Source organism: Acanthopagrus latus, chromosome 17, assembly GCF_904848185.1.
Source record: "Acanthopagrus latus isolate v.2019 chromosome 17, fAcaLat1.1, whole genome shotgun sequence".
In the NCBI taxonomy this organism is placed as follows: Eukaryota; Metazoa; Chordata; class Actinopteri; order Spariformes; family Sparidae; genus Acanthopagrus; species Acanthopagrus latus.
The window spans coordinates 12543151-12567942 of NC_051055.1; the positions used below are offsets into that span (position 1 = coordinate 12543151).

The 24792-nt window shown below is 40.7% G+C and overlaps 1 protein-coding gene across 16 annotated transcripts in view; it reads left to right on the top strand.

Moving 5' to 3' along the window:
• The first annotated feature begins 2868 nt into the window (after positions 1–2868).
• Positions 2869–24792, top strand: part of LOC119006524 (doublecortin domain-containing protein 2-like) — a 37851-nt gene continuing 15927 nt past the window's right edge. Inside the window, exons 1-14 of one of the 16 annotated variants that reach the window (XM_037075302.1) lie at positions 2869–3040; positions 3157–3231; positions 3589–3908; positions 4118–4182; positions 4832–7217; positions 7326–7405; positions 7510–7581; positions 13860–14733; positions 16135–16189; positions 21033–21109; positions 21368–21502; positions 21794–21943; positions 22782–22836; positions 23200–23389. In XM_037075302.1, coding sequence (XP_036931197.1) covers positions 14447–14733; positions 16135–16189; positions 21033–21109; positions 21368–21502; positions 21794–21943; positions 22782–22836; positions 23200–23389 — 949 coding nt within the window. In that variant the 5' untranslated portion in view covers positions 2869–3040; positions 3157–3231; positions 3589–3908; ... (3 more) ...; positions 7510–7581; positions 13860–14446. Of the gene's footprint in view, positions 3041–3064; positions 3232–3314; positions 3909–4117; positions 4183–4831; positions 7218–7325; positions 7406–7509; positions 7582–11034; positions 11425–13466; positions 13793–13859; positions 14734–16134; positions 16190–20501; positions 20575–21032; positions 21110–21367; positions 21503–21793; positions 21944–22781; positions 22837–23199; positions 23390–24792 lie in introns of those variants that run through there. The other 15 variants (XM_037075303.1, XM_037075301.1, XM_037075306.1 and 12 more) reach the window with 15 other exon arrangements.

The window sequence follows — 24792 nt, forward strand, 5'->3', positions numbered from 1 at the left end:
ATATATATATATATATATATATATATATATATATATATATATATATATATATATATATATATATATATATATATATATATATATATATATATATATATATAATATATATATAATGGATTATTGCTTTGTTACTGTGAAGTTGATACATATTAGCCTTAAGGATCTTGATGAGAATTACGGATAAAGTTAGTTCTCATGAACTCTTTCTTTCGTTTCACTCAGAGACGAGACGTTTTCTTTCAGATGGTTCAGCAACGACTTGCTTTCCCCTCATGGTACATGTGACACACTGAAGGGTTAATTATGTCCTGCATCGTATGCCTGTGCTGCTGTACTGTGCCTTGTGGTGTTTCTGACTGTATGACTTTGTTTTGTACCGTCAAATAATAGTATAATTAATTAATTAATTAAATTATTACATTGAAAATGTCCCTCTCTGTTCTGCCTTCTTCTTTCTTCCTTTCTTTTATTTTGTGATTACATTTAAATCTCTGTGCCTCATTTTTTTTCTTCTCTCCTTTAGCAATGCAGTGGTTTTATCGAAGGTCAGACAGGGACAGAACACAAAACTGCCGCCTTGATATTTTTGACAGTCATTTAGCCAGCGAGACAGAATCATCATTTGTTTTTTGTCCTTCAGCAAAAGCAACGGTGTGAAGCTTGGTTGCCGACATGAGACAAATCTGACATTTTTAAACACTTTGCCATAAGCATGGACACTGCTGAGTAATTCTGAACCATTCGTCACCATGGTGTATGGTCCGAACGCACATGTACACACCTTTTTTTACCAATTACTGTTAATACTGAAAGACGTATCTCTTTGTTCTAACACTGAATGAGTCATAAAATGCACGCTACAACAAATTCAGTCTTAACGTGTTATCACCATTTGTAGAAGAGGTGTCCTATTGCTGTTGAGAGAGACTAATCAACCATCGTAACGGTGTGTTTGATATTCCGAAATGAGACGTCAGTCATCTCGCCTCCAAGCAGATCGACAGAAAAACTTTAGACCGCCTCCATTTGACCAGAGAAAGCACAAAACATAAGGGCAGCCATAAAAGTGCCCCTAATTGTTGTGAGTGTCTCCAAGATTGGTCGGCATGACCCCGAATCAACAGTGTTCATTACAGTAACCAGAGCGTCAAAACACACAGAGGGCCCAATATCCTCAGCAGACGCCTGTCTTAAGAGCTTTCAGATATATCGACACCGGTTCTAATCGGAGGGTTGCCTGTCCGTCCCTCTCGAGTTGGGTTTTTCTTGCAAGATCTGTGCACTATTGACGTCTGCAAAAGGAGCCAGTCATATGTATTTAGGGCAGGACTGACTAACCTCCTGTTGTGCATGTGGGTGTCCAGTGTAATTCAGGAAAAGACAGAAATAAATACTAAAAACAGTCATCTATGTCATTTCACCCTATTTCATCCCTGACCAAGCGCAAAATCCCTGCATCATCCAGCCCTGTGTGACTAAGTTAGCTTGATATGCTTACAGTTCCTGTGAACAGATTGCAGTTGGGGAGAGAGAATTGTTACTGATCCATGTATTTGTGTTTAAGCTCTGACTGTGTTTGATTTTACAAATATATTTTCACTTTGTAATTGTTCCCTAACACGTACGTAGTCCACGATAAACACTAAGCGGGACATTAACTAACTCTAACACTATCAGCTGTCATTTGGCTGACATTATTCATGACATGCCATAATGAATGAATGCATGAATGAATAAATCTAAATGTGTGTTTGTTGACGCCACCTTCCCTCCATTTTCTTTTTTTTTTTTTTTTTGACACTGGTAAAGGGCACCGTCAGATGTCAGCTGTGTGTTCCCCCCCCCAAATGTTGTCAAGGTAAGACAATTGCAAAGCAATCTCAGGACAGGGTGTAAAAAGGTGCCATTATCACATCCAATAAACAACAGCAATTATGTGTAATTTCATGTCTTGCCTCTGACGATGAAACTGAAAGGAAATGCTGGAGGAGAGGTGGAAGGAAATGGGATTTGGGGGGATTAAGATGTGCACTGCCATATATGGTATTAGCCATGTCTCAACGTTGTGTCAGAGAGGAGGCTCGTGAAAAAGTCACGTGCAAAACATAAAAAAGGCAAATTACACATGTGACAGTTTCATGAAATCAGTCAAATCAATCAATATAATATATTTAATATATATATATATATTGTTATCGTGATATGAGACTATATATTGTCTTAGATTTAATATATGTATCGTTATCGTGTTATGAGACTATATATTGTCTTAGATTTTGGATCATTATATTGTGATAGGAATTGTCCTGGTTTTAACTTGTGTGTTCCAACACTTGTGTGCACTCACATGGTCGTTATATCCACAACACTGATGATTACATTGATTACATTGATTACAAATCTCATTATGTTACTACAATAGTCATCCCTACCATGATATAGTGATATTGGATTTTGTGGATCTGTCATAACATTTATGAAGTGCTTTTGAGAAGACTTCAAAATACCACTGTATATGTCATACATCATGACATGGCCTATGCTAACTAAAATGTTAACGTGTGAAAATGAGAAAATGTCAAATGTGAACTGGATGTTTTAACAAATGATTGGCTTTCTCACAGATGAATGAAAATTTCCACATGAGAAATTAACATGTTTACATGTAAATGATATAGGTTCATAGGTGATTTGCTTTCTGAATAAAGTATAAATAAAATATTGAAAATAAGCTTTCCAAATGCGGAACGTGTATGTCTGTGTGAGCCAGTGTGTGGCTCGTTTTTTGTTCTACACTGCCCTCTAGTGACAAAACACCTGCACATACCACTCCACATCCTGTATTATAAGAAAAACAGTTACCAACACACAGTCAACAAGTTGATGCGCCTCTCCAGATGTCCAGCCCAGAAAACTACAACAAACACGTCTTTGTCTTTTCTGTGCCAGCGTCTAAAGGGACAGCCCACTCAAGAATTAAAATATCACAGTTTCATCTGACTAGAATCTGACTAGATTTATCTATCTTCATTGTTTTGCCGTAAGTTGCAGGATCTTAAGTTCTTTTCTTTTCCTTTCGTTTCTTTTTTGTTTGTCACTTGATGTCGTCATGATCTGTGTCACAAGCAGAAATATGATTGTGTTAGTACGTGCTAGCTGACTGGATGGCTGGCTGGATGGATGGATAGATGGACGGACGGATGGATGGATGGATGGGGTGCCAACAATCAGGTCAGCCTCAAATGAACTTCAACAGTAGATCCAGTGGAACAATAAATCTTGTGTATGATATACGCTACTATCATTTTTGCACTGTGTCTAAATTAGACTGAACCAAACTTCTCCTCTACATGCAGTTCCCTCTCGAGCCCACCTGATGGCGCTGTAGCAGCTTTATAATGTGCAAGAATAAATACACACAACATGTTTGTCAGGAGAGAAGCTGCGGATTAATATCATCAATACTGTATTGCTTATAAGTGATATTATGTATGGCCAGATATCACAGATACAGGCCTGGAGATGCCTGGTCACGTTATAAGGGCATTTTACGGGACACATTTTCATCTGATCTGAACTCCTCCGCAGGTTAATATGAGCTTCATCTCTGGCCTCCACTGGCGGGACGTCGCCATTTTGTTTGGACCGGGCTGCTCCGGGTGAGATGTGGGCTGACGGGCGGACATGTTCCAAGAGGAGACCCGAACGTTCCGCAGTCGCCATGGTTCGTCTCCAGGTGCATCATTTGGTCACGACCAAAACATTAACAAGACTTATAACACCAGAAAGAAAATCAAGACATTTCCACTTCAACTTGGACAATTTTCAACCAAGAAAGACCCACTGAAGACATTTTGCTTCACGTTTCCTTGAGGCCCACTGACAAGAGCACTTCTGTCAAGAAGAAAGTGAGATTTATAAATGTTTCAGTGCTGTGGTGTTGTGCATGTGTTTCACTGCAAACGCTTCTGAATTCACCAATTTAAGCTAGCTTTTATTGGCAAAACGTCAGTTGGCGTGATTTAATCTAATGTGACTGAATTTGACACAAACATTTCTTTTTTTAAAAAAACACTATATTTTAATATTTAATTTGCTGTTGTCCTGACCAACACAGACATCGTCAGTCATCAGCAGAGAGCTGTGAATCCACTGCAGACAGAAACTTCTCCTCCAGGAAAGGTGAATGTGCCTGTAGTAATGATGACACTCATTGTTTCCATTTATTCATTAAGGCTCAGTCCTGGTGCTGCAGGAGGTCTGCAGGGTTGTCTGTCAGCAAGACACTTGAGAACTGGCATATTGTTGAATGGAGTCTGGTGCAAATGTCACTTTCTAAAAGGTTTCTGGAAGAGTTTCAGACTGTTAGCAGGACAAACTGGGATTAGATATCAGTGGTTGGAAAGAGCAGAGTACAGCACTCAAGTACAGCACTTAATAATTCAAGGCATGTTATATTTCACAACTTCAGACACAGCAACTGGTGTCAATATTCAACATGTAATGTGGCTCCATCTCTCTGACAATATTATATTGCCATCTTAAACACTCTTACCCTTCATAGGCACTTTTATTATGAATATAAAAAAAATGGATTTGTTTATTCAATTTATTTGTTTATTTTATAAGGGAGAAGTCAGGTCATTAATGACACTGAGCTGGATGCAAATATTTATTTCAGATGTAATTCTAATTAGTTTGAACAAGTTGATTATGTCAGAATTTCCTGTGTTTGAAATGCAGTCACAGTTATTATACTAAACTGTATTCTGTGCACTTGAACCTGTTCTGACTTATGGGTGTGTTCATGGGCTTGATGTTGTGTTCTCAGATGGCTCAGCATACGGTGAGGAAGGCTATCCTCATTGATGCCCTGCCCATCAGCCCACAGGTCGTCCGCCTCAGGGTCCCAGCACGAGTCTCGTGCAGCAGCTCCACTAAAAGGTCAGGTTGTTCCTCCTGTAGCTCTGCTGCTCTCCTCACTCCCACTCGCTCCTCCTCTCGCCCTACCTTGTGCTCTTCTTCTAGCTCTTCCTCTCGCCCTGCCTTGGGCTCTTCTTCTAGCTCATCTTCTTGCCCTGCCTTGGGCTCCTCTTCTAGCTCTTCCTCTCGCCCTACATTGGGCTCTTCTTCTAGCTCTTCCTCTCGCCCTACATTGGGCTCTTCTTCTAGCTCTTCCTCTCGCCCTACCTTGGGCTCTTCTTCTAGCTCTTCCTCTCATCCTACCTTGGGCTCTTCTTCTAACTCCTCCTCTCGCCCTACCTTGGGCTCTTCTTCTAGCTCTTCCTCTCATCCTACCTTGGGCTCTTCTTCTAACTCCTCCTCTCGCCCTACATTGGGCTCTTCTTCTAGCTCTTCCTCTCATCCTACCTTGGGCTCTTCTTCTAACTCCTCTTCTTGCCCTGCCTTGGGCTCCTCTTCTAGCTCTTCCTCTCGCCCTACATTGGGCTCCTCTTCTAGCTCTTCCTCTCGCCCTACATTGGGCTCTTCTTCTAGCTCTTCCTCTCGCCCTACCTTGGGCTCTTCTTCTAGCTCTTCCTCTCGCCCTACCTTGGGCTCTTCTTCTAGCTCTTCCTCTCATCCTACCTTGGGCTCTTCTTCTAACTCCTCCTCTCGCCCTACCTTGGGCTCTTCTTCTAACCCCTCCTCTCACCCTACCTTGGGCTCTTCTTCTAGCTCTTCCTCTCGCCCTACCTTGGGCTCTTCTTCTAACCCCTCCTCTCACCCTACCTTGGGCTCTTCTTCTAGCTCTTCCTCTCGCCCTACCTTGGGCTCTTCTTCTAGCTCTTCCTCTCATCCTACCATGGGCTCTTATTCTAACTCCTCCTCTCGCCCTACCTTGGGCTCTTCTTCTAACTCCTCCTCTCGCCCTACCTTGGGCTCTTCTTCTAACCCCTCCTCTCACCCTACCTTGGGCTCTTCTTCTAGCTCTTCCTCTCGCCCTACCTTGGGCTCTTCTTCTAACCCCTCCTCTCACCCTACCTTGGGCTCTTCTTCTAGCTCTTCCTCTCGCCCTACCTTGGGCTCTTCTTCTAGCTCTTCCTCTCATCCTACCTTGGGCTCTTATTCTAGCTCCTCCTCTTGCCCTATCTTGGTCTCTTGTTCTATCTCTGTCTTTCACTTATTTTCTTCACTGCCTGGCACTTCTACCTCTTTCCTGCCAGCCTCTGTGGTGTTAAGTTGTCCTGCCAGGGTCACTTCCCGCAGGCGGCAGAAGGCATACAAATCTATGTCTCCTATTCCTAAGGTACTGCGTCAGCCTCAGCCTCCATGGAGCGGCCCTAAGCGGAAGTTTGTGCAGACCCAGCAGCCTATTGCGGAGCCTCCAGTTAAGCGCTTTTGTCCTTTGAACTAAATTTTGATTCAATTTTCTTTCTCATTGAATTTACTTAAAATCAATTAGAATTTCATTTGATTGAATTGAATTTGTTCGAATCGGCTGAACTGACTTATTTAAATACATTTGTTGAGTAATGTAGGGAAGAAGAAACAAGGAAAGCTTTTTCTTCATTTTATTTGCCTTGTTTTCACCTTCTTTTAATCAAATGCATTTTAATGATATTTATTTGATTAAATTTGATTTGAGAAGTGATTCTGGCAGGTTGTCTGCACATGCATATGCACAGTGAATGGATCTGGGGGATGGCGTGAACCTCCAACATGTTTCAACCTCCCAGTGAATCTGTGCAGAGACTTAATAGGATGACCACAACATGTGAAGGGGGTTCACGTGTGTCGTAGTACACCCTTAGCCAAGAAGAACCGGCAGTGACAAGTTCCTCATTGCAGGGGTTCATTTTTTGTATGTGCTACCATTAGCATCAAGGTACAAAGGGAAGGTACACACTGTTATGGGGTGTGAGGATACAAGGAAAGCAATTTATTTGAATTTATTTGAGTTGCCTTGTATTTAATTCCTTAAAAATGCTAATTTATTTGAAGTGATAGCGTCGAGGTAAGAAGGGAGGAGGAACAAGGAAAGCACTTTCTTTACATTGATTTAAGTTGCCTTGTTTTCACCTTCTTTGAATTGTGTTACATTGGGTTGTGTCATGTTGTGTTGCTTTGCCTTGCCCTGCGTTGCAGTGCGTCAGTTTGCATTGCGTCGCGTTGCATTGTGTTGTCTTGTGTTGTGTTGTCTTGCGTTTTTTTGTCCTGCGAGGAGGAGAGGAGAGGAGAGGAGAGGGCAACAGCAAGTGTGAACTCTCATTGAAAATGTAAATCAATTTTAAAATCAATTTCTGTTACAGTTCATGTCATGAATAAATGATCTGCTGATTTGGTTTCTAAAATGTTTCACTGAAACTCCACTTGTTTTTTATTAGTCTTTAAGAGAGAGGAGAGGAGGTGAAGAGGAGAGGAGGTGGGAGGGCAATATGAAGTTTGAACCCCTTATATGGAAAATGTAAGTATCAGTGTATTTCTTAATTTCACACTTGTAGTGATTAATAAATCATTTATTAACTTGATGTTTTAACTAACTCCTTGTGTCATGTATTTGTCTTTTAGCTAGAGGAGGAGTAGAGGAGGACAGATGGAGAGGAGGGAGGGCCAGAGCAAGTGTGAAATCTCATTTAAAAGGTAAACAGGAATTTATTTGTTATTATCTGAGTAATATATCAGAGGGCAGAAGTGTCTGGTTTTGTATTTTATATTTTTCCAGAACAACAGAGAAGAATCAGAGGAAAACAAGGGTGAAGAAGGCAGAGGCTTGGAGGGACAAAGAGACCGGTGGAACATAGCAGTGGTATGCCAGGTGTGGAGAAACAAGGAGACATGCATAGCAAGGCTGGTGGAATATCAGACAGGTAGCAAGAGGGAGACCCGCCACCTTTTATCTACTACACTGGACGCCAGGTTTTTGGCTTTTTTTTAGACACTGGATCTGGATTTCAATATTTTTAAGGCTCTTTTAACTGTTGACATTCAACCATTGTCAAATACATTTGAAAAATTATGAAATGACTGAAGCAGATTGCAGACAGATGAATTCAGTAAGCCAGGAATTGATCATCTGTGTGCAATAACTTGAGAAAAATCTGTCCTAAAGTGTTTTTTTTTTCTTTTTTTCTTTTTTTCTTTACAGCTAGACCAAACTTAAGAAACCAGAAGCGGAATTCATCTCACTGTATGATGACTTTTGACACAGTTGAACCGGGGGGCGGCTGTAGCTCATTGGGTAGAGCAGGTCAACTAGTGATTGGAAGGTTGCTGGTTCAAATCCCGGCTCCGGGCAAGGCTGAGCTGCATGTTGAAGTGTCCTTGAGCAAGATACTGAACCCCACATTGCTCAGCCCTGTGATGAGCTGGGGATTTGTCTAGGGAGTACCCTGCCCTCGCTCTGAGAGACAAGGCTGGGATTGGCTCCAGCAGCAACATCCCACGACCCCATGGAAAGGGATAAGCGGTTACGGATAATGACATGACATGACAATTGAACAGTAAACATGTGTTTTAAATAAAAACTCAAAACAAGAGGAAACGTTTCAGTTTGGTTTCTGAAGTGTTTAGGTCTTTAATGGCTTTGTATGTTGAAGAAGTGAGTTTATACTGTACTATACTAAATTCTGCCACCCTTAAAAAAAAAAAAAAAAAATCGAGGAAGAAGAAGCTTTTGGTCCATGAGTAGATGCACAATCTACTAGTCAGAGGAAACTGTTACTTTTTAATTCAGGAGTGAACGGTCCCTTTAAACTCCGGCACAGAAAAGACAAAGATGTATTTTCTTGTTCTCTGGGCTGGACATCTGGAGAGAGCATCAACTTGTTGACTGTAGTGTGTTGGTAACTGGTTCTTATAATGTGGGATGTGGAATGGTATATGTTTGTTGTTGTATGTTTTTGTCACTAGAGGGCAGTGTAGAGCAACAAAAAAAAGCCACAGACTGAACGTCCCACACACACTTCCACATTTGAAAAATGTTACTTAAATATTTTTTTGTTAAGATTTTCAGAAAGCCAATCACCTATGAACCTTTTATCATTTACATTTTTGTGCCAATGTAATGCTAAATATTCATAAAGAGGACAATTCAGACACTAAAAAGGCCAGAACCAGTAAACCAGGAATTGATTTGATGTAAACTTAAAGGTCAGAATAACAGTTTGTTCATTTTGGAGGTGATTTTGAGGTCAGATTTCTCCACATTGCTGCAGTGAAATGCAACCAAATATGTAAAGACTAAGAAGTCTGAAAAGTCAAAATAGCATGCAAGTTTTATGACTTCGTTTTGACCAAAAAGTAAAAATTCAAGAAATTCAATCACAATATTTCCAGATTTCATGCATGATAGGAGATGATATTTGGAGTTACTGACTACAACAACTGTTAGCGACTAACTAAAAAATACAAATAAAAGCCCACCCCTAAAGCCCCCTAAAAGAACATGGCAAACAAATACAGACACAAGCCACCAATAGATGACACAAGGAGTTGTAGTCAAAATGTCAAGTTAATACATCATTTGTCAAGCACTACATGAAATGTGAAATTAAGAAATACAGTGATACTTACATTTTCCATAGAAGTGGCTCAAACTTAGTATTGCCCTCCCGCCTCCTCTCCTCTCCTCTCTTCTCCTCTCCTCACAAGGCAACACAACACGACACAAGACAACACAATGCCAGACAACACACTGCGATGCAAAGCAACACAACATGACACGACCCAATGTTACACAATTCAAAGAAGGAGAAAACAAGGCAACTCAAATTGATGTAAAGAAAGTGCTTTCCTTGTTCCTTCTCCCTTCTGACCTCGACAATATCACTTTAAATAAATTAGATTTAAAGGAATTAAATACAAGGCAATTAAAATAAATTCAAATAAATTGCTTTCCTTGTATCCTCACCTCCATAACAGTATGTACCTTACCTTTGTACCTTGATGCTAATGCTATCACAAGGTAAAAAGGTTGTTATTGTATCCTCAACTCAGACATGATTGTGCGATATAACATGAAAATCTAGGTTACTTGCTGTTTGCCAGGAATGACATACACTGTAACGATTTGCTGTATTTTATAACAATTGTAAAATACTGTTAAACATTCATCCCTCACATGTAAATTAACACTTAGTCATTTAACAATTACAGTAGATAACTGTAATTTAACAGCATAAAACAGTATTTGTAATGAATTGCTGTAACTTTAGGGTGGATTACAACAGTATCTTACTGTATTTCAAAACAATTGTAGAATACTGTTAAATATTAATGCTTACATGTAAATTAACAGTTAATACTCAGTTAACAATAAGAAATGGTAATTTAACAGCATAAAACGGTATTTTCTGTCAAACAGTGGAGACATATCTTATGTGCAGCCATTATCCATCAGCATCTTACTGATGATTGCGGGCTTATGTTTCTATTTTGATGATAGCACTTCTTTGCCGTTCAAACTCCTCAAGCTACTCATTTTTGAGTGACAATATGTAACCTAACTGGCTACACCTGAACATGACCTTGGAGAGCACAGCTCCGTCATATCATTCCAGCCAGAGAAGTCCATGTGGAGTTCAACAGTGCAGGTAAAGTTATGCGTATCTCCCGAAATTGTGTCCAGTGTTGTTTTGTCTGCATGGTTATTGAACTGTTGACATTTCAGATGTTTCATTAGGTCTGTTTCATGAATTCAGGTTGCTGAATAAGTGAAGCAGGCTCTGTAGCTAGCTTGAGCTCAATTAGCTGTAGGTGTTGCTGACCTTCATAAAGGTTTTTTTTTTTTTTTTTGTAAAATGTAAGTGTCAGTATATTTATTAATGTAACTTCATTGTGCACTAGATTTCCAGCGGTAACTCTCTCTAAACTATGACTAACCACCCTCTCTCCTTTCTGTCTTTTGCTTTTCTCTTCTTTGCACTTTTTGTCCTGTTGTTAACCATTTTCTCTCTCCCTTGAAGAGTTTATTGCTCTGGCCCATTTCTCTCCTCTCATTTTTATGTTTCTTTCTCTCCCTCCATTAGTCTTTCATATTTTTATATTTTACCAAAGACGTTTTATTGCTAGTTTTATTCATTTATTTATTTACAGGCACTCATCATCGGTGACTGAGGAGACCAGCCAAATGCTGCTGTCAAGTACTCACTGTTCGCTCTTTCTTTCTCCAACTCTTTTCTTTCTCCATGTCCACTTTCTATTGTTCACATGAAAAAGACTTGTTTTCAAGCTAGACTGTTACACTGTTCTAGATGGTATTTTAATGCAGTGTTACACTGTTCTTGATGGTATTTTAAATCAGCGTCTGAGGTTACACTCATGAGTTCAGTAAAGCCTGTCACTTGTGATTTTATTGGAGACAGTTTCTTACAATGTGGTAATGCAATACCTTGTCATTTTTGTAATACAAATGTTCTCAATGTTACCAATCTTACAATGTCTGCTGTACAAATGAGCACTTTGTAATAAACTACAGCAATGTTATGGAATGTTTATTCTCTTGTGTTCCATACCAGGGTTCTCGAACATTTTACTTAAAGTTCTGCATCTGATGTTTACTAAAGGTCAGAGGTTAGGAATGATTGGCAATAGCAACAATATTTAATAATTCAGTTATGATTATGTCTCTTCATTGAGCCGACATGCATAGATACCCTATGTTGATAATAGAAACTGAAATAGAAACAAAAATAACAATTTATTACCCACTGGCATATACTGTAAAATTACCATAACCCACTGTTCTCCTACTGTACTGTACTGTAATCCAAAATATGGTAATTAACTGTTAAATAAATTATGATAGATGCACTGTAAAATTGCCATAACTGAGTTATCCTCCCGTCATGAACTGTAATCCAAAAAAAAACCAAAAAAAATGGTATTATACTGCCAGATAAATTACAGTAGATGCACTGTAAAATAACCACAACACCCACTGTTATTCTACAGTCATATACTGTGATCCAAAAAACAATAATATACTGTTAAAATAAATTACAGTACATGCCCTGTAAAATAACCACAACACCCATTGTTATTCTACAGTCACATACTGTAATCCAAAAATAAGTAATATACTGTTAAAATAAATTATGGTAGATGCGCTGTAAAATAACCACAACACCCACTATTATTCTACAGTCATATACTGTAATCCAAAAAATGGTGATGTACTGTTAAAATAAATTAAGGTAGATGGGCTGTAAAATAACCATAACCCAGTTATCCTACTGTCATGTACTGTAATCCAAAAAGCGGTTTCATACTGTAGATAAATTACAGTAGATGCACTGTAAAATAACCACAACACCCACTACAGTCATATACTGTAATCAAAAAAACGGTTTTATACTGTTAGATAAATTACGGTACATGCGGTACCACTGTAATCCAAAAAACGATAATATACTGTTAAAGTAAATGGATCTGGATCTGAATCCTGGCATCTCTGCTGCCAGTATTTTACTGTTTTTTTGACAGTGAAATTCTTTACAGTGTACTGCAAGTATTTCTGAAGGCTCTCTGGAGAAAAAATCAACAGTGATACGTACAATAAAAAGAAAGATAGACTGACTTTTTTTTATTTTATGCAGCACCAGCGATGTAACTTTTCAAGTCCTGTTTGTAACACACATAACACAGAATCACATGATAAATCTATAAAGGCATTTAATAAGTTCATTGACGTTTCATGTTTAGTCAAACACTTAAAGAACTAAAAACTGATTTGAAAAGAGGTGGTTTCTCCACATTTATTTTCTGTGCTGCTGCCACATGCTTTGGAATGTTTCCCAGTCCTAGACACATAACTTTAATGAGCGGTTTGTTGACGGGTCTGGCTCTGACAGCGGGGTTTGCATATCTGATGCATAGTAGAAGTGCATGTCTGCGGTTGTCGGCCATACAAATGAGTTTTTCCCCATTACCTGCCTCATGCAGCTCACTTGGACTTCAGCACCCACCACACTAAAACTATTAAAATGAAATAACATCAAAAATACATATTGTGTTATTAATAGTATATAAAATTATTAACTCAATGCTTAAAAAGTGACAAATACTAATAAATAAGGTATTTTCATTAAAATGTCCAATCCGGGTAACAGAGGGTATGTCCTGGGTAACAGAAGATCTTTGTTATCCAGGAAGGACAAAAACAGCATTTTCCTGCCAAAACTTGGTCAAACATGGTCTACTTGGCTAAAACATAGCTTAGCCCTCAACACATTAACGCCACATTCCACATGAAATGGACAGTTTTTAAATACATTTTAAAAAACATCATATATGTTCTATTAGCGTTATCCAGAAAGACACATGATTTTAGGGAAAAGGCAAAATATGACGCCAATCAGGCGAAGGACAAGGGGAAGAGGTGACAAGAGGTTCTGGTCATGATCTCTGGCAGCACTAGCTGCTGACAACAACTAGAAATCCCCAAGAATTATACTCTACGCTGTGCCACTGCTATTCTATCTAAATAAAATATGCTGGGTATTCTTTCATGGGTTCATTTAGTGGGGATATGTTTATTCACAGAGCAAATTGGATGAATAACAGCACGTAAATCCAGACGGAGCAACACCATAAATGCGCCTTTTTAATTGCAGCAACAGGAAACGTGCCACTTGACAATAATGTGCAAAAGGACATGGAGTACAGATGTGTCTGTTGTCATGCGACGCACATGTAGTACACAAAACAAACATGTTGTTTTGTCCCACTTTCTGGAGGCCACCGGGTTTTCCAATTGGTCTCCTGATGCCCAATTATCTTCCTCACGTGGCTGCTGGAGAGTTTCACACCGTCCACGCACATCGAGCTAGTGGCCCTGCTCTCCTCCTGCATGGTTGGTTAAATTTTACCTACACATTGTGTATTTAAAACCCTCCTTTTTTTTCCTTCTTTCCCCTCAGCAGTTAATGATGAACTACCTGCTGATGATGAGGGCGGTGTGAGGTCTCTGTTGATCGGTGAGAGAACGGCCCGCGTGTTCCCATAGATACATCCCAACAGATGAGCTCCCATGATGCCCAGCCTGCATCGTAGTGGAACCACAGAGACTACCTGCTGCGTAGCGGTGCGCACCGAGCGGATGACTCTGCAGCCGTTCCCTCTGCAGCGGATTGCGATTCTGCCAACACTTTGGAAAGCTGTCAGTAATAACGGCGGGACATACCTACGCTTTCATGCGCCTTGTCATATTTTCACTCAGTAACCCCCTCCTGAACCTGAGAGCTGCTTTTTTTCTTTTCTTTTCTTTCTTTCTTTTCTTTTCTTTTCTTTTTACCACTTTGTGTCCAAACCGCCGACCTCCTCCAAGATCTGCGCGCCGCGATCCTCACCACTTAACCCTTACAACATTTAGCCCGCCGTGGAGCAGCACTTATGTCATTATAATGGACCATAAGCTTTTGTCCCGAGGTCGGGATCAACCTGTTGCCGGTTCATCATAACAAGGATCTCACACCGCCGCGCGCCAGCCCCACTTTTACGCACGACGATGAGCTCGGAGAAGCCAAACTTTCTCTCGCAGCCCGTGGTGAAGAGCATTTTCATGTTCCGGAACGGCGACCCTTACTACGAGGCTCGCCGGATCGTCATCAACCAGAAGAGGGTGTCCAATTTCGAGACTTTGCTGAGGGAGGTGACCGGCGGGATTCAAGCCCCGTTCGGAGCGGTGAGGAACATCTACACGCCGAGAGAAGGACACAAGGTGGACTGCATGGAGAGCCTGCAGAGCGGGGAGCAGTACGTCGCTGCCGGGAGGGAGAGGTTCAAAAAGATGGAGTAAGGCTTCTCTTACCTTTTGCTTTAAGAATAAATACTCACAAGTGGGCCCCTCTCTATAACTCAGCCTAAAGAATATGTGCGTAAATAGTGAATTATTATATACAGTGTGTTGAGGGTTGACACGTCTCCTGCCTGCAGGAGGCCTCTGTTGAAGGCTCATTAGCTATAATACTAAGTCATTGAAATCTCAGGTGAGTCACACTGCTCACACACTAACGGGGCTCCACAGTGTTGTCAGTCAGCCATTATCTGCATTACTGTAACACTGCTCACCGAGCATCATATCTGCTCACTGACTCATGGTCTTACAGTGAACGGTGTTGCGCCAGTGCTGCTGAGTCACAGCGTGATGTCAGTGAGATCAGCACGAACACACACACAGAGAGAGAGAGAGGTGCTCTGTCATGGCTTAAAAATAAGTGGACTTATACTGCAGATAATGAGATTTGCACAGCAAGTTATTCATAGCATGCAGCGGTGAAGCAGCTGAGTGGTGCCGAGGAGCCGCCACTTACTCTGACAAGGCAGAGGCACACATCCTCTGCTGCAGATATACAACGCACTTCAGTGGCCATTGCTACACTACATATTGTACTTTACTCACTGTATACCACATTGTTGCTTCTATACTCAGAGAAACCTATGTGGAAAATGAGCTCCAATGCAAGAGATGGTGAAAACATGAACCACTCAACAACTAAACATTCACACGCTGTATTTATGTTCGTACTTATGCATTGTGAGGAGCTACACTAGGTGTTTATCTTTAACTGACTAGAGCTTTACTGAGAGGTAGATATTACTGCTGTCTCTTTAAAGTAAGGGTACGAATCATATACTTAAAGGTGCACTATGTGGTTTTGGAGAAGAAATCCAAACTCAGAATTTTAATATTTACAGTGTCAATGAGGTAATCATGCAAAATCATGTATTAGTCATTATTTCCATAACTGAATATATAAGATGTTCTCAGAGGACTATGAAGTCCCCAGAATATGGTTAGAAAGCTAGAAAGGTGGCAGGGTCCGCCAAATATAAACAAAGTAAAACAGTATGAAACTGTGCTGTCCTTTAAAGTCAGTTTGTTTCTTCAGTCATGAAGTAATATGCATGAGTTTAGCTTTTCTTCAGGTACATGACAGTTTATGTATGCAACTGTTCATGATACATCCTGCATTCATTCATATATAAAATCACTAGCCATGCATGATGGACACCTTCTTTTATGTATTAATGTGCCAGCACATGGACAACCCTATTTGATGAAATATAGTAATATTTCTTTGTTGTATGAAATATAGTAATATTTCTTCGTGAGTTACAGAATACCTGTTCAAAATCAGAGTGCTGTGCGTGATAAACGCGTAGTCTTACTTTATCTTCATCTTTTGTCTGTAGTTACCAACATATTGGCTTGAGACGGAGGAAGATGATGCAGACTCATCCAGCGCAGGTAAGGCAGAGGTGCTGTTAAATTAAGCAAGTCCACTCTCATTTTGTCACATGGTCATTCATGTGTCCAGTCTGTCAAGATAGGTGAGTTTGCTTTAACTACAGTAAAATGTCCAAAGTAGTGTAGTATCTGTGTATTTGCATTAAGACTTGACCATCGCTCCATGAAGATAATTTCATTTAGAGTTTCATTCATGTATTAGTATGTAGTTTTGGAGAAGAAATTCACACTCAGAATTTTAGTATTAACAATATCAATGAGGTAATTACACAAACTCAGAAATATGTATTTTTTCCTAGATTGAATAAGCAAGATGTTCTCAGAGGAAAATCAGGTCCCCAGAACACTGTTTGAAGCTAGAAAGGTGGCAGGGTCCGCCACATATAAACAATGCAAAACAGTATGAAACTGTGTTGCCCTTCAAGGTCAGTTTGTTTATTCAGTCATTAAAACCAAGAGAGTTTGTTGATTTTGTTTGTTTAGACATAAAACTTGAGCCAGTTCTTTCTCTTCTGATTAAAATGTAAACCCTAAAACTACATAGTGTCCCTTTAATCTTCATTGAGGAGCAGCCTTTCCTGGTGACATTTTTAAGTGTTATGAGATAAAAGTGAAAAAGCAAAAAAGAAATATGACAAAAAAAACAAAAACAGCTAGCTTCATGAATGTACAGCTGCTAATATCTGTGCCTGGATCTCCCTGTTTGTAGCACCTATTGTAATGTATTATGAAGACACAAAATGGGACTAAAATCATAATTCACTTAAGTGACTGCCTGTGCAAAGTGTCACTCTGTCTGCCATGCTGGAATCATAATAGATAATCATTAATAATTTACACATTTCATTGGGTATTTTTACCATAAGGATAAACATCCATGTGGTGTTTAATAAACGTTTACTTCTTCAGAATCAGCATTCCTTTATTTTCCCACAAGCGGGGCAATTTATCTTTTTCTCAGTAGAAGTATCTGGTGGTCCAAACTGAACCAAGGGTTGAGCCAGCTTTGGCTCGCGGGCCCCGCTTTGGGCATCAATGACCCAGACAGTTTCAGGGTGTGGTGCCCTTGTCAGAGAAGGTCCTCATGTTCCGCTCCACCCCCAGCTCCTTCAGTTTTGCAGTAGGAAGCATGCGTAGCATCACTTGACTCGATTCACTACACTCGCCAGCTGACTTCAACACACAGCGCCCTTATTAGTAAGCTGCATGAAAGAAATCCAGCACCCAGTGTCCACAGAGTACAAAAACTCCCACCAAACATGTCTGAGATTGTTTTTTTTTTCTTTTCTGAATCCTCAGCTGGAGTATCAGCAAAGTTAAGAATGAGAATAAGAAACCAGATCACATACACATTGTTTAAATAGATTATATTTTATTGCATTATTTTGATGCAGTTTTAGAGATGATTGTGACCTCTCACCGCCTGTTTTTTTTTTTTTTTCGAGGCAGGGTTTCAGTTACATCATCCTTACTCAATCCAACTTATCAACATCTGAAACGGCCACTAAATGCAAGATACATGAGGGATTTGGGAGTGTTGCCTCTCCCCACCTGCCCACACCCACTGAGTAAAGGTTTTAGAAAGATCATTTAAGCGAGGTGTTATGTTTAGCATTCCTCTCTGTTGTCCTCAGCGAAGAATCACTTTGTTGTCGTCTCGATGGCCATGCATTATTGATTTATGGATCATAATCATCCTTGCCTTTCAATGCATCTTTAATCACCAGCTATGAAGTCACGGCCAAAACAAGGGCAGCTTAAACTCAGGTGGCCCCGCAGGCTCATCTATTTTGAAAGTCAGCGGCAGGTCAGCTTTCATAAAAACAGTTATTAGTTCTTAATGATAAAATGTGTTCTAGGTGAGGCAGCCATGTGTGCTCCGATTAAATCCTAGTCACATTAACTCCATTCACTTTCAACATGGCAGAAAACAGGTGCAAAATGTTGACATGCTAGTTTTAGTCGGAGAAAATATCGGGTCATTGGGTCTATGTCAGGGTCCTATTTACCCCAAGTGTGCAAGACCATTTTCTTTTTTTCCCCTGTTTTTAAAGATAAGAGTTTCCCTTGACCAGAACCTGCAAGGCATTGGCTGTAAGTGCTGCCAGTCCCAAACCCAAAGAGAATCAGGGGCTACTCCCTGTTCTCTTGATTTTTGTCTTATCACCCGCTAGCAAGAAGCTTGTTAATCACAGATGACCTCGAGGGCTTGTTGTCGCTGCTGTGATTATGAGGCAAGCATAAAACGAGCCAATTTAGTTTACAAGGACCCTGCTTCCCCCGTCACTGCCTCACTTAACCTGCCTGATTGTGGCGATTAATGATGAGAACTCTTAGCCGGCTGGATGCCTGCCATGTTTGTTTTTTGTCCTGATTGATTCTGGAGCATTATAGGAAGGACTAATTATGGGAAGATTACCAATCAGTATGAGGCGTATTATGATGACAATATTCCCTGCTATAAGGAAACAGTCACTTTTTCACTCATGCTTGATTGATGTTAAATTTCCTTTTTATGTGGAAATTTATTTTATTTTTTTCTCTGCTCTGTGTTTGATTAGCTGGGCTTGAGATGACCCACTTCAAACCTCCTGGATTCAGTAAACAGTTAATAAATCAATGGAGTGATTAAGAGAGATGAAATGAGTCATCAGGGCTCGGGACCAACTTTTCACACTGGCTGCACCCCATTTTCATTTAGGTGCACCAGCACATGATTTAGGTGCACCCAATATTAAATTCCATTACACTTCTTGATGATTGTACACAGGAAATTACATTACAAATACATTTTTTTTCTTTATTTTACGGAACTAAGAAATCCCGATAACCTGAATTGTATAATAATCTGCTATATTTGAGGCCAATGAAAATGTCTAACAGATCTCTGGATGCATGTGTGACCAACATATTTGCACCCTGCAGCCCTGGTCACAATTAATCCATCACCAGTTATGAACAAAATCCCTACAACAATGACAATGATTACGATGATTCAGCCCTGACTCTGCTCATTCATTCAGCTGCATCTCATACCTGCACTCTGCAGATGGAATTGGTTTCTTGGTTTTGGCTGATTGTTAAAAGTGCCTGCAGATAACACAGTGATGCTGTTAACATGGGCACGGACACTTAAATGAGCTCCCCCTGCCATGTGCTATTGAAAATCACTGTCAGTTGAAAAAAGAAGAAAACCTAGCACATTTATTAGCTCCCCCGTGATCGATTTGTGCCTCGCCTCTCTTGTTCCTGTTTGTTCCTGGCTTGCTTTGGTTACTGTCTCTGAGGGAATACAGCAAGTCTCCCACATAGCTTGAGGGGCAAATGCGTGATTTAAACAAGCAGAAGTCCAAAAACATTTGAATTCTTAATGAACCTTCTGTGATATAAGAACATCACTATTTATACAGTCCCTGTAGGTGTCTCGGCCGTATGCCTTGTTACTGGCGTACTTCTGAATATGTCCCTCTCCTGGTTTAATGAAGTACGTTTTTGGCCGCCACATCTCTGTTGCCACGGTGCACTATAAGACCCCGGAGGACTTTTAATATACCTTGTCCCTTATCTCTCTCTCTCTTTCTCGCAGGATCCAGATCTTAGTCTTAGAGTCACAGTGGGCAGCGCTCACTCTTTGCAACCCAACAACCTTCAAGGATTACCGAGGGCTCATTCTTTTGCTGTCACAGAGATGAGAGACGGATTCTTTTAGTCTTCACAATAGCTCTTTCTTTTTGCCCTTAGGGGTAAAATCTTTTGATGCCACAAAGGGTTGTTCTTATATATAGCCTTAAACGGAGCGGCAGCGACTGCGAGCTAGTGACTCGCCGCGCTCTGCACGGTCGTGTACCAAAGACACCCTCGCAATATGGCGGTCAGGTTTAAACTGCAAACATTGTCCAGCTCTCCTGCTGACTCCCTGCACCAGTGTTGCTCCATGTTTTTTTTTTTCAGCCCCACCTCCACCCTATAGCATCTACCTGCAGATGTCTCCAATATCTATATGTATGGATTGGATTGGATGGATTTTTAAAATGAATAAACAGTATTGTTATCTCCAACAAACATGTTATGCTGCATGAATCTGTTAACCCCTCTGAGTGGCCCTGACTCCCTCTGCTCTGGCTCTAGAGGATGGACAGTTGACTCTCCTGACACGGGCTGCTATATTTAGGAGCCGGGGTTAGCTTATATGTTGTCCTCATCAACTGGACTCCGGTGGACTCCCAGCAGGAAAACAGTCCCTGAAGTTCATTCAGGTCTGTTAATCTGAGTCTCCGCAGGGGAGCAAAAGCTGTCCCTAAACCCCAACTGAAGATATATGCCTCTGAAGTTAGGTCAAGTTGGGACAACAAAAGACGGGGAGAGGTGGCATGAACAGCCCACAGGTAAATTGGCAACGGGCAACAGTGTGAAGCAGTAATGAAATCATAATGCACCAGTTATTTGCAGCTCGTCAGATGGTCGTCCAACAACTTAGTGTGGACAGAACTTAAGTTTGTTCAAACAATCCTTTTTTTTTTTCATAACACCATCTTGCATAGTCAGAATTTAAGGTATTAAGAGGACGAATGACTCTCGCCATCGTTGCTAGGGAGCAGTTGTGTTGTTATTGCAGTTACTAACAGCGTCTCCAATCAAAGCACTTTCATCTACACCAAGGTCGCTCCAGTTTACCCTTTACTGGGCGTATTTGAGAGCTTTTTGATGAGAACTGATCATTGTGTTTGGGAGAAAGTGAATGCTAAATCCCCTGCAATAAATTCAGTATTCGACTACGTCAGGGGATCTGTCGCAGACTACTAAAAAGCAGTAGATGCCCTAATCTTGAATCTCTCTCTTTCAGGCCAGACCGCTGCCACAGAATCGTATTGTCGTGTCGGCACGATTCCTCAAACCCATCAAGGAGCCATGTACAATATTGTAAGTTCAGTTTCCCCTGTTTCACATGAACCACGTCACACTGTTTTGACTGTGCCTATTCTTTTGAATGTTATCCCTTCATTTGAGTACAATTCATAATATGTATGTGACCCTGATTTTGACTGTGTATCCAAAAAGCAGTCAATGTCATAGACTGCTTATTCCTGAACTCACTTAACGTAAATGAAACTATGACTTTACTGAACTCAGAGACAAGGGGAGCTGTGTCAGTGTTCTATTTGCATGTTCTTTACTTAGTGTGGTAGCAAACGGCGATGTCTTGAACCCCGCCATGAGACTGTTGATACACCAGAGGATGCTCAGCCGGTTTGACCGGATTCTAGAGATGATCACAGAGAAGATGGGCCTGAGAGTCCTGGGGGGCGTTCGAAGGTACAGCCTAGAAACACGCTCACACTTCACTTCCACTGATAGCCGATGATCTCGTTGGTAAGTCTCGCACCTTGCTGTGTACATTTGCGGACAGATGCAAAAATAAGGATTTTCTTCAAGCTCTTTGCTCTCATGGTATGTGGACAGAAGTACACAGCATGTTGCCACATAAAAACAGCATGTGCTTGTTAATGTTTGAACCGTCTCGATCAGTGACCACAACCTCAACCCGGCCGGTACGAACACATGACGGGATCCCGTGGGACTTTTGTCTCTGTGTCTGTTTTCTAGTCTCTACACCTATGAAGGCCACCAGGTGCCTGATGGGAATCAGCTGGAGAGCGGTCAGCTTTACGTGGCTGTGGGAAGAGAGAAGTTTAAGAGGCTGCCCTACAGTGACCTACTCTTCACCAAACCCAGAGGGATGAGGAGGGTCAATGGGTACGCACTGACTTGCACTGTAGAAATAAAACGTGTTGTCTGATAAGTTTGTATTAAATGCAGACTTCCAGTTTGTCATTTTTATCAGTCACACATCTGCAGTCTGTTCGACAATACAGATAAGTTAAGTTTGAATTTCTGCCCCCGTGTAAATCCTCCATGAAACGTGCAGAGGAGCATTTGGTGTTTATATCTTTGTATATATACTAACTAAATTCCTTAAACAAACACTTTACACTGAGCAGACTATCTTAAGTTATACATTTAATGGGAGTAACATCCACCTATAACACACATCATTAGTATCCCCCCATCAGTAAGTAGATTCCTGTGTCCTTCATGATCAGTGGTGGAAATTTGAAAAAAGAACACTATGACTACCAGGGGTGATTGTTGGAGGTCGCCCAGTCTGTCTTGTGTTCCAGTGTGCAAACTAATTACTCCTCCAGGGCTGAAATCTGCTTTCAAACCTCCTGAAACCTTCTTCCCTCAAGGGCAAATACTAGTTTGGATGGATAATCCGCGGCACGTGATTAAAAGTGGTGCCTTTCCTACTGCATTGGTTTGAATGCATTATACTTGGCATTTCACATGCACACACAAGTGTTCGAAAACAGTACACTACATTAAAAACAGCCATTTCTGTATCATTTGGTAGATTGGAGCTTGACTGATTACTTAAATATCGAACAGTATTAAAGCCTCTTTTCATTTTCACATGAACTTTAGTTCTGTTGGAGTTTACAAAACAACATTTGCTAAGTTCTCAAGAACTTTGCGTCCTGTATTCAGCTCACCACAATATATCTTTCTTTTTATTATTTTGTTTCATTTACAGAATGAAAGCCTACTCGTTGCCGCCTATCTACAGATTCTCCAAGCAAAATGGAAATGTAAGATAATGATGTGCCTTTCGCGTGAATTATTTCGATTAGATTGTTTTCTTTTGTTATACCAAAGCTGGAAATGAATCATTTTCATAGCTTGTGTACTGTGCAGTGCTCACGTGAAACAACTCACGCGGAAGGACTCGGCACAGCACTTTTTAAAATACAGGAAAGTATTTGATTTTCTGTATCATTCAGTTACTTTGAGTTAAGTCATCGCGGGATGGGTAGATGTGTAAAAGATGTAGAGTGCCAGCCAGTCTTCAAAAATACGTTTTACATTGTGTTTAAATTCCCATTCTGTACATACTCTTAATGTAGCTGTTTTTGAGTTTCTAGTCAACAGACTTCGACCTCTGTCTCCTCCAGGGTAAGTCAGTGGTCCGCAGCAGTGACAGCAGAGACTCCAAGGCATCTCCTCCGAGCCACAGCAGCAGCAACAAGGAGCACCTGTCGTCCATCGTCAGGGAGATCTCTCAGGCCAGACTCATTTCCCTCAGGAAGAAGAGGAGTGGACAAAGCATGACCCTTGGCATCTCTGACAATAGTAATGCAGCAGGTACGGGAATGAAATGTGTTCACACGGACCTGACAAATACACGGACTTGATGCACATTTTGGAATATGGCATGAGAAAAGTTGAATGTAAAAGCAAAAATCTGAAAGATCTTGGGGCAAGAAAAGACATAAAGACAATGACAATTGAGGTAAAAAGTCGATGCGCTCGCTTGAGGTGGCTCTCTGCTTTAAAAAAAAGTTAAAGCGCATAATGGGTGATGGAAACACCTTGTCTCAGTAGGAGCAAAGAAGTGAAGAAGCTGTCAGGGGTTACCCAGATGTTGCCCCAGATTAAATCACACATTTCCTCCTGATTGTCGAAGCAACCTCTTTTGTCTCTTACTCTGCCTCTTTGAGGTTTATTGTCAGCTCATTTATTATAGCCACGTCTAACGTAGCATATACTGCCATCATCTGGTGAAACTACAGTTCATGTAGCCCAATTTATTGGCGCCATAACGTTTGATATAAATGCGTCTCATTAACTTTTTTTTTTTTAACCTTTTCTCCGGCATTTCATAAGTTTTGCCTCAACTAACCCGTATTAGATTAACATGGAAAAACATGACATTTGGCTCCTGAGGCAATATTGTGGATCCTTTAGTTGATTTTCTTGGAACAGTGTAAGAGATTTGCAAAGTAAAAACATTGTGTCTACATTTGAATGGGCTAGAAGTTGCAGCTTGACATGTGTGATAACACGACACCGTTCCAAGTTTCACGTTTCATGCCATTACTGAATATCAGCATGACTCCTTGGACCCCAGTGTGCTGACATCATCCGTCATCTGTAACATATTATATCACCTTACACACTATTCCAGACAGTACAATCTTCATTTTCTGTTAATACCCATCTACGTGTGATATTAAAACTTGGAGTTTGTGTGTGTGCTTGCATGAAAATGTTACAAATGAAAAGATAAAGTGAATATAGAGGTGGATGGTAGGTGGTGCTCGTGCAATTAAGAGGACAGGTGTCTGGCTTAAGAGATAAGATTCATCTTCAGGACACTTCTCAAGACGGTGTCACACCATCACACTCTTAACTGGCCCCGACCTTTTTAGTGTCTGAATTGTCCTCTTCCATGAGTAATTGCTGTAACGTCGGCACAAACCGGATTTTTACGCAGCTCGGCTCGTGAGATATACAGATTTATGATGTAATGCATGGCCTGTGGATTCTTATGTAACCTGCTGCATTCTTAAACGTCCACATAGTGGCACTGTTGCGCTGCAAGACAAATAGAGCAAGAAATATTGAAAGTAGGTCTAGCATGATGACATTAACTACTTCTACAAGAAACACATTACGTCACCCTATGGGCTTATGACCAGTGTGTTATAATGTCCTTAAGATACTCTGGTTCGTCTTTACCTCTGTGCTCATTGGCACCTGGCGCT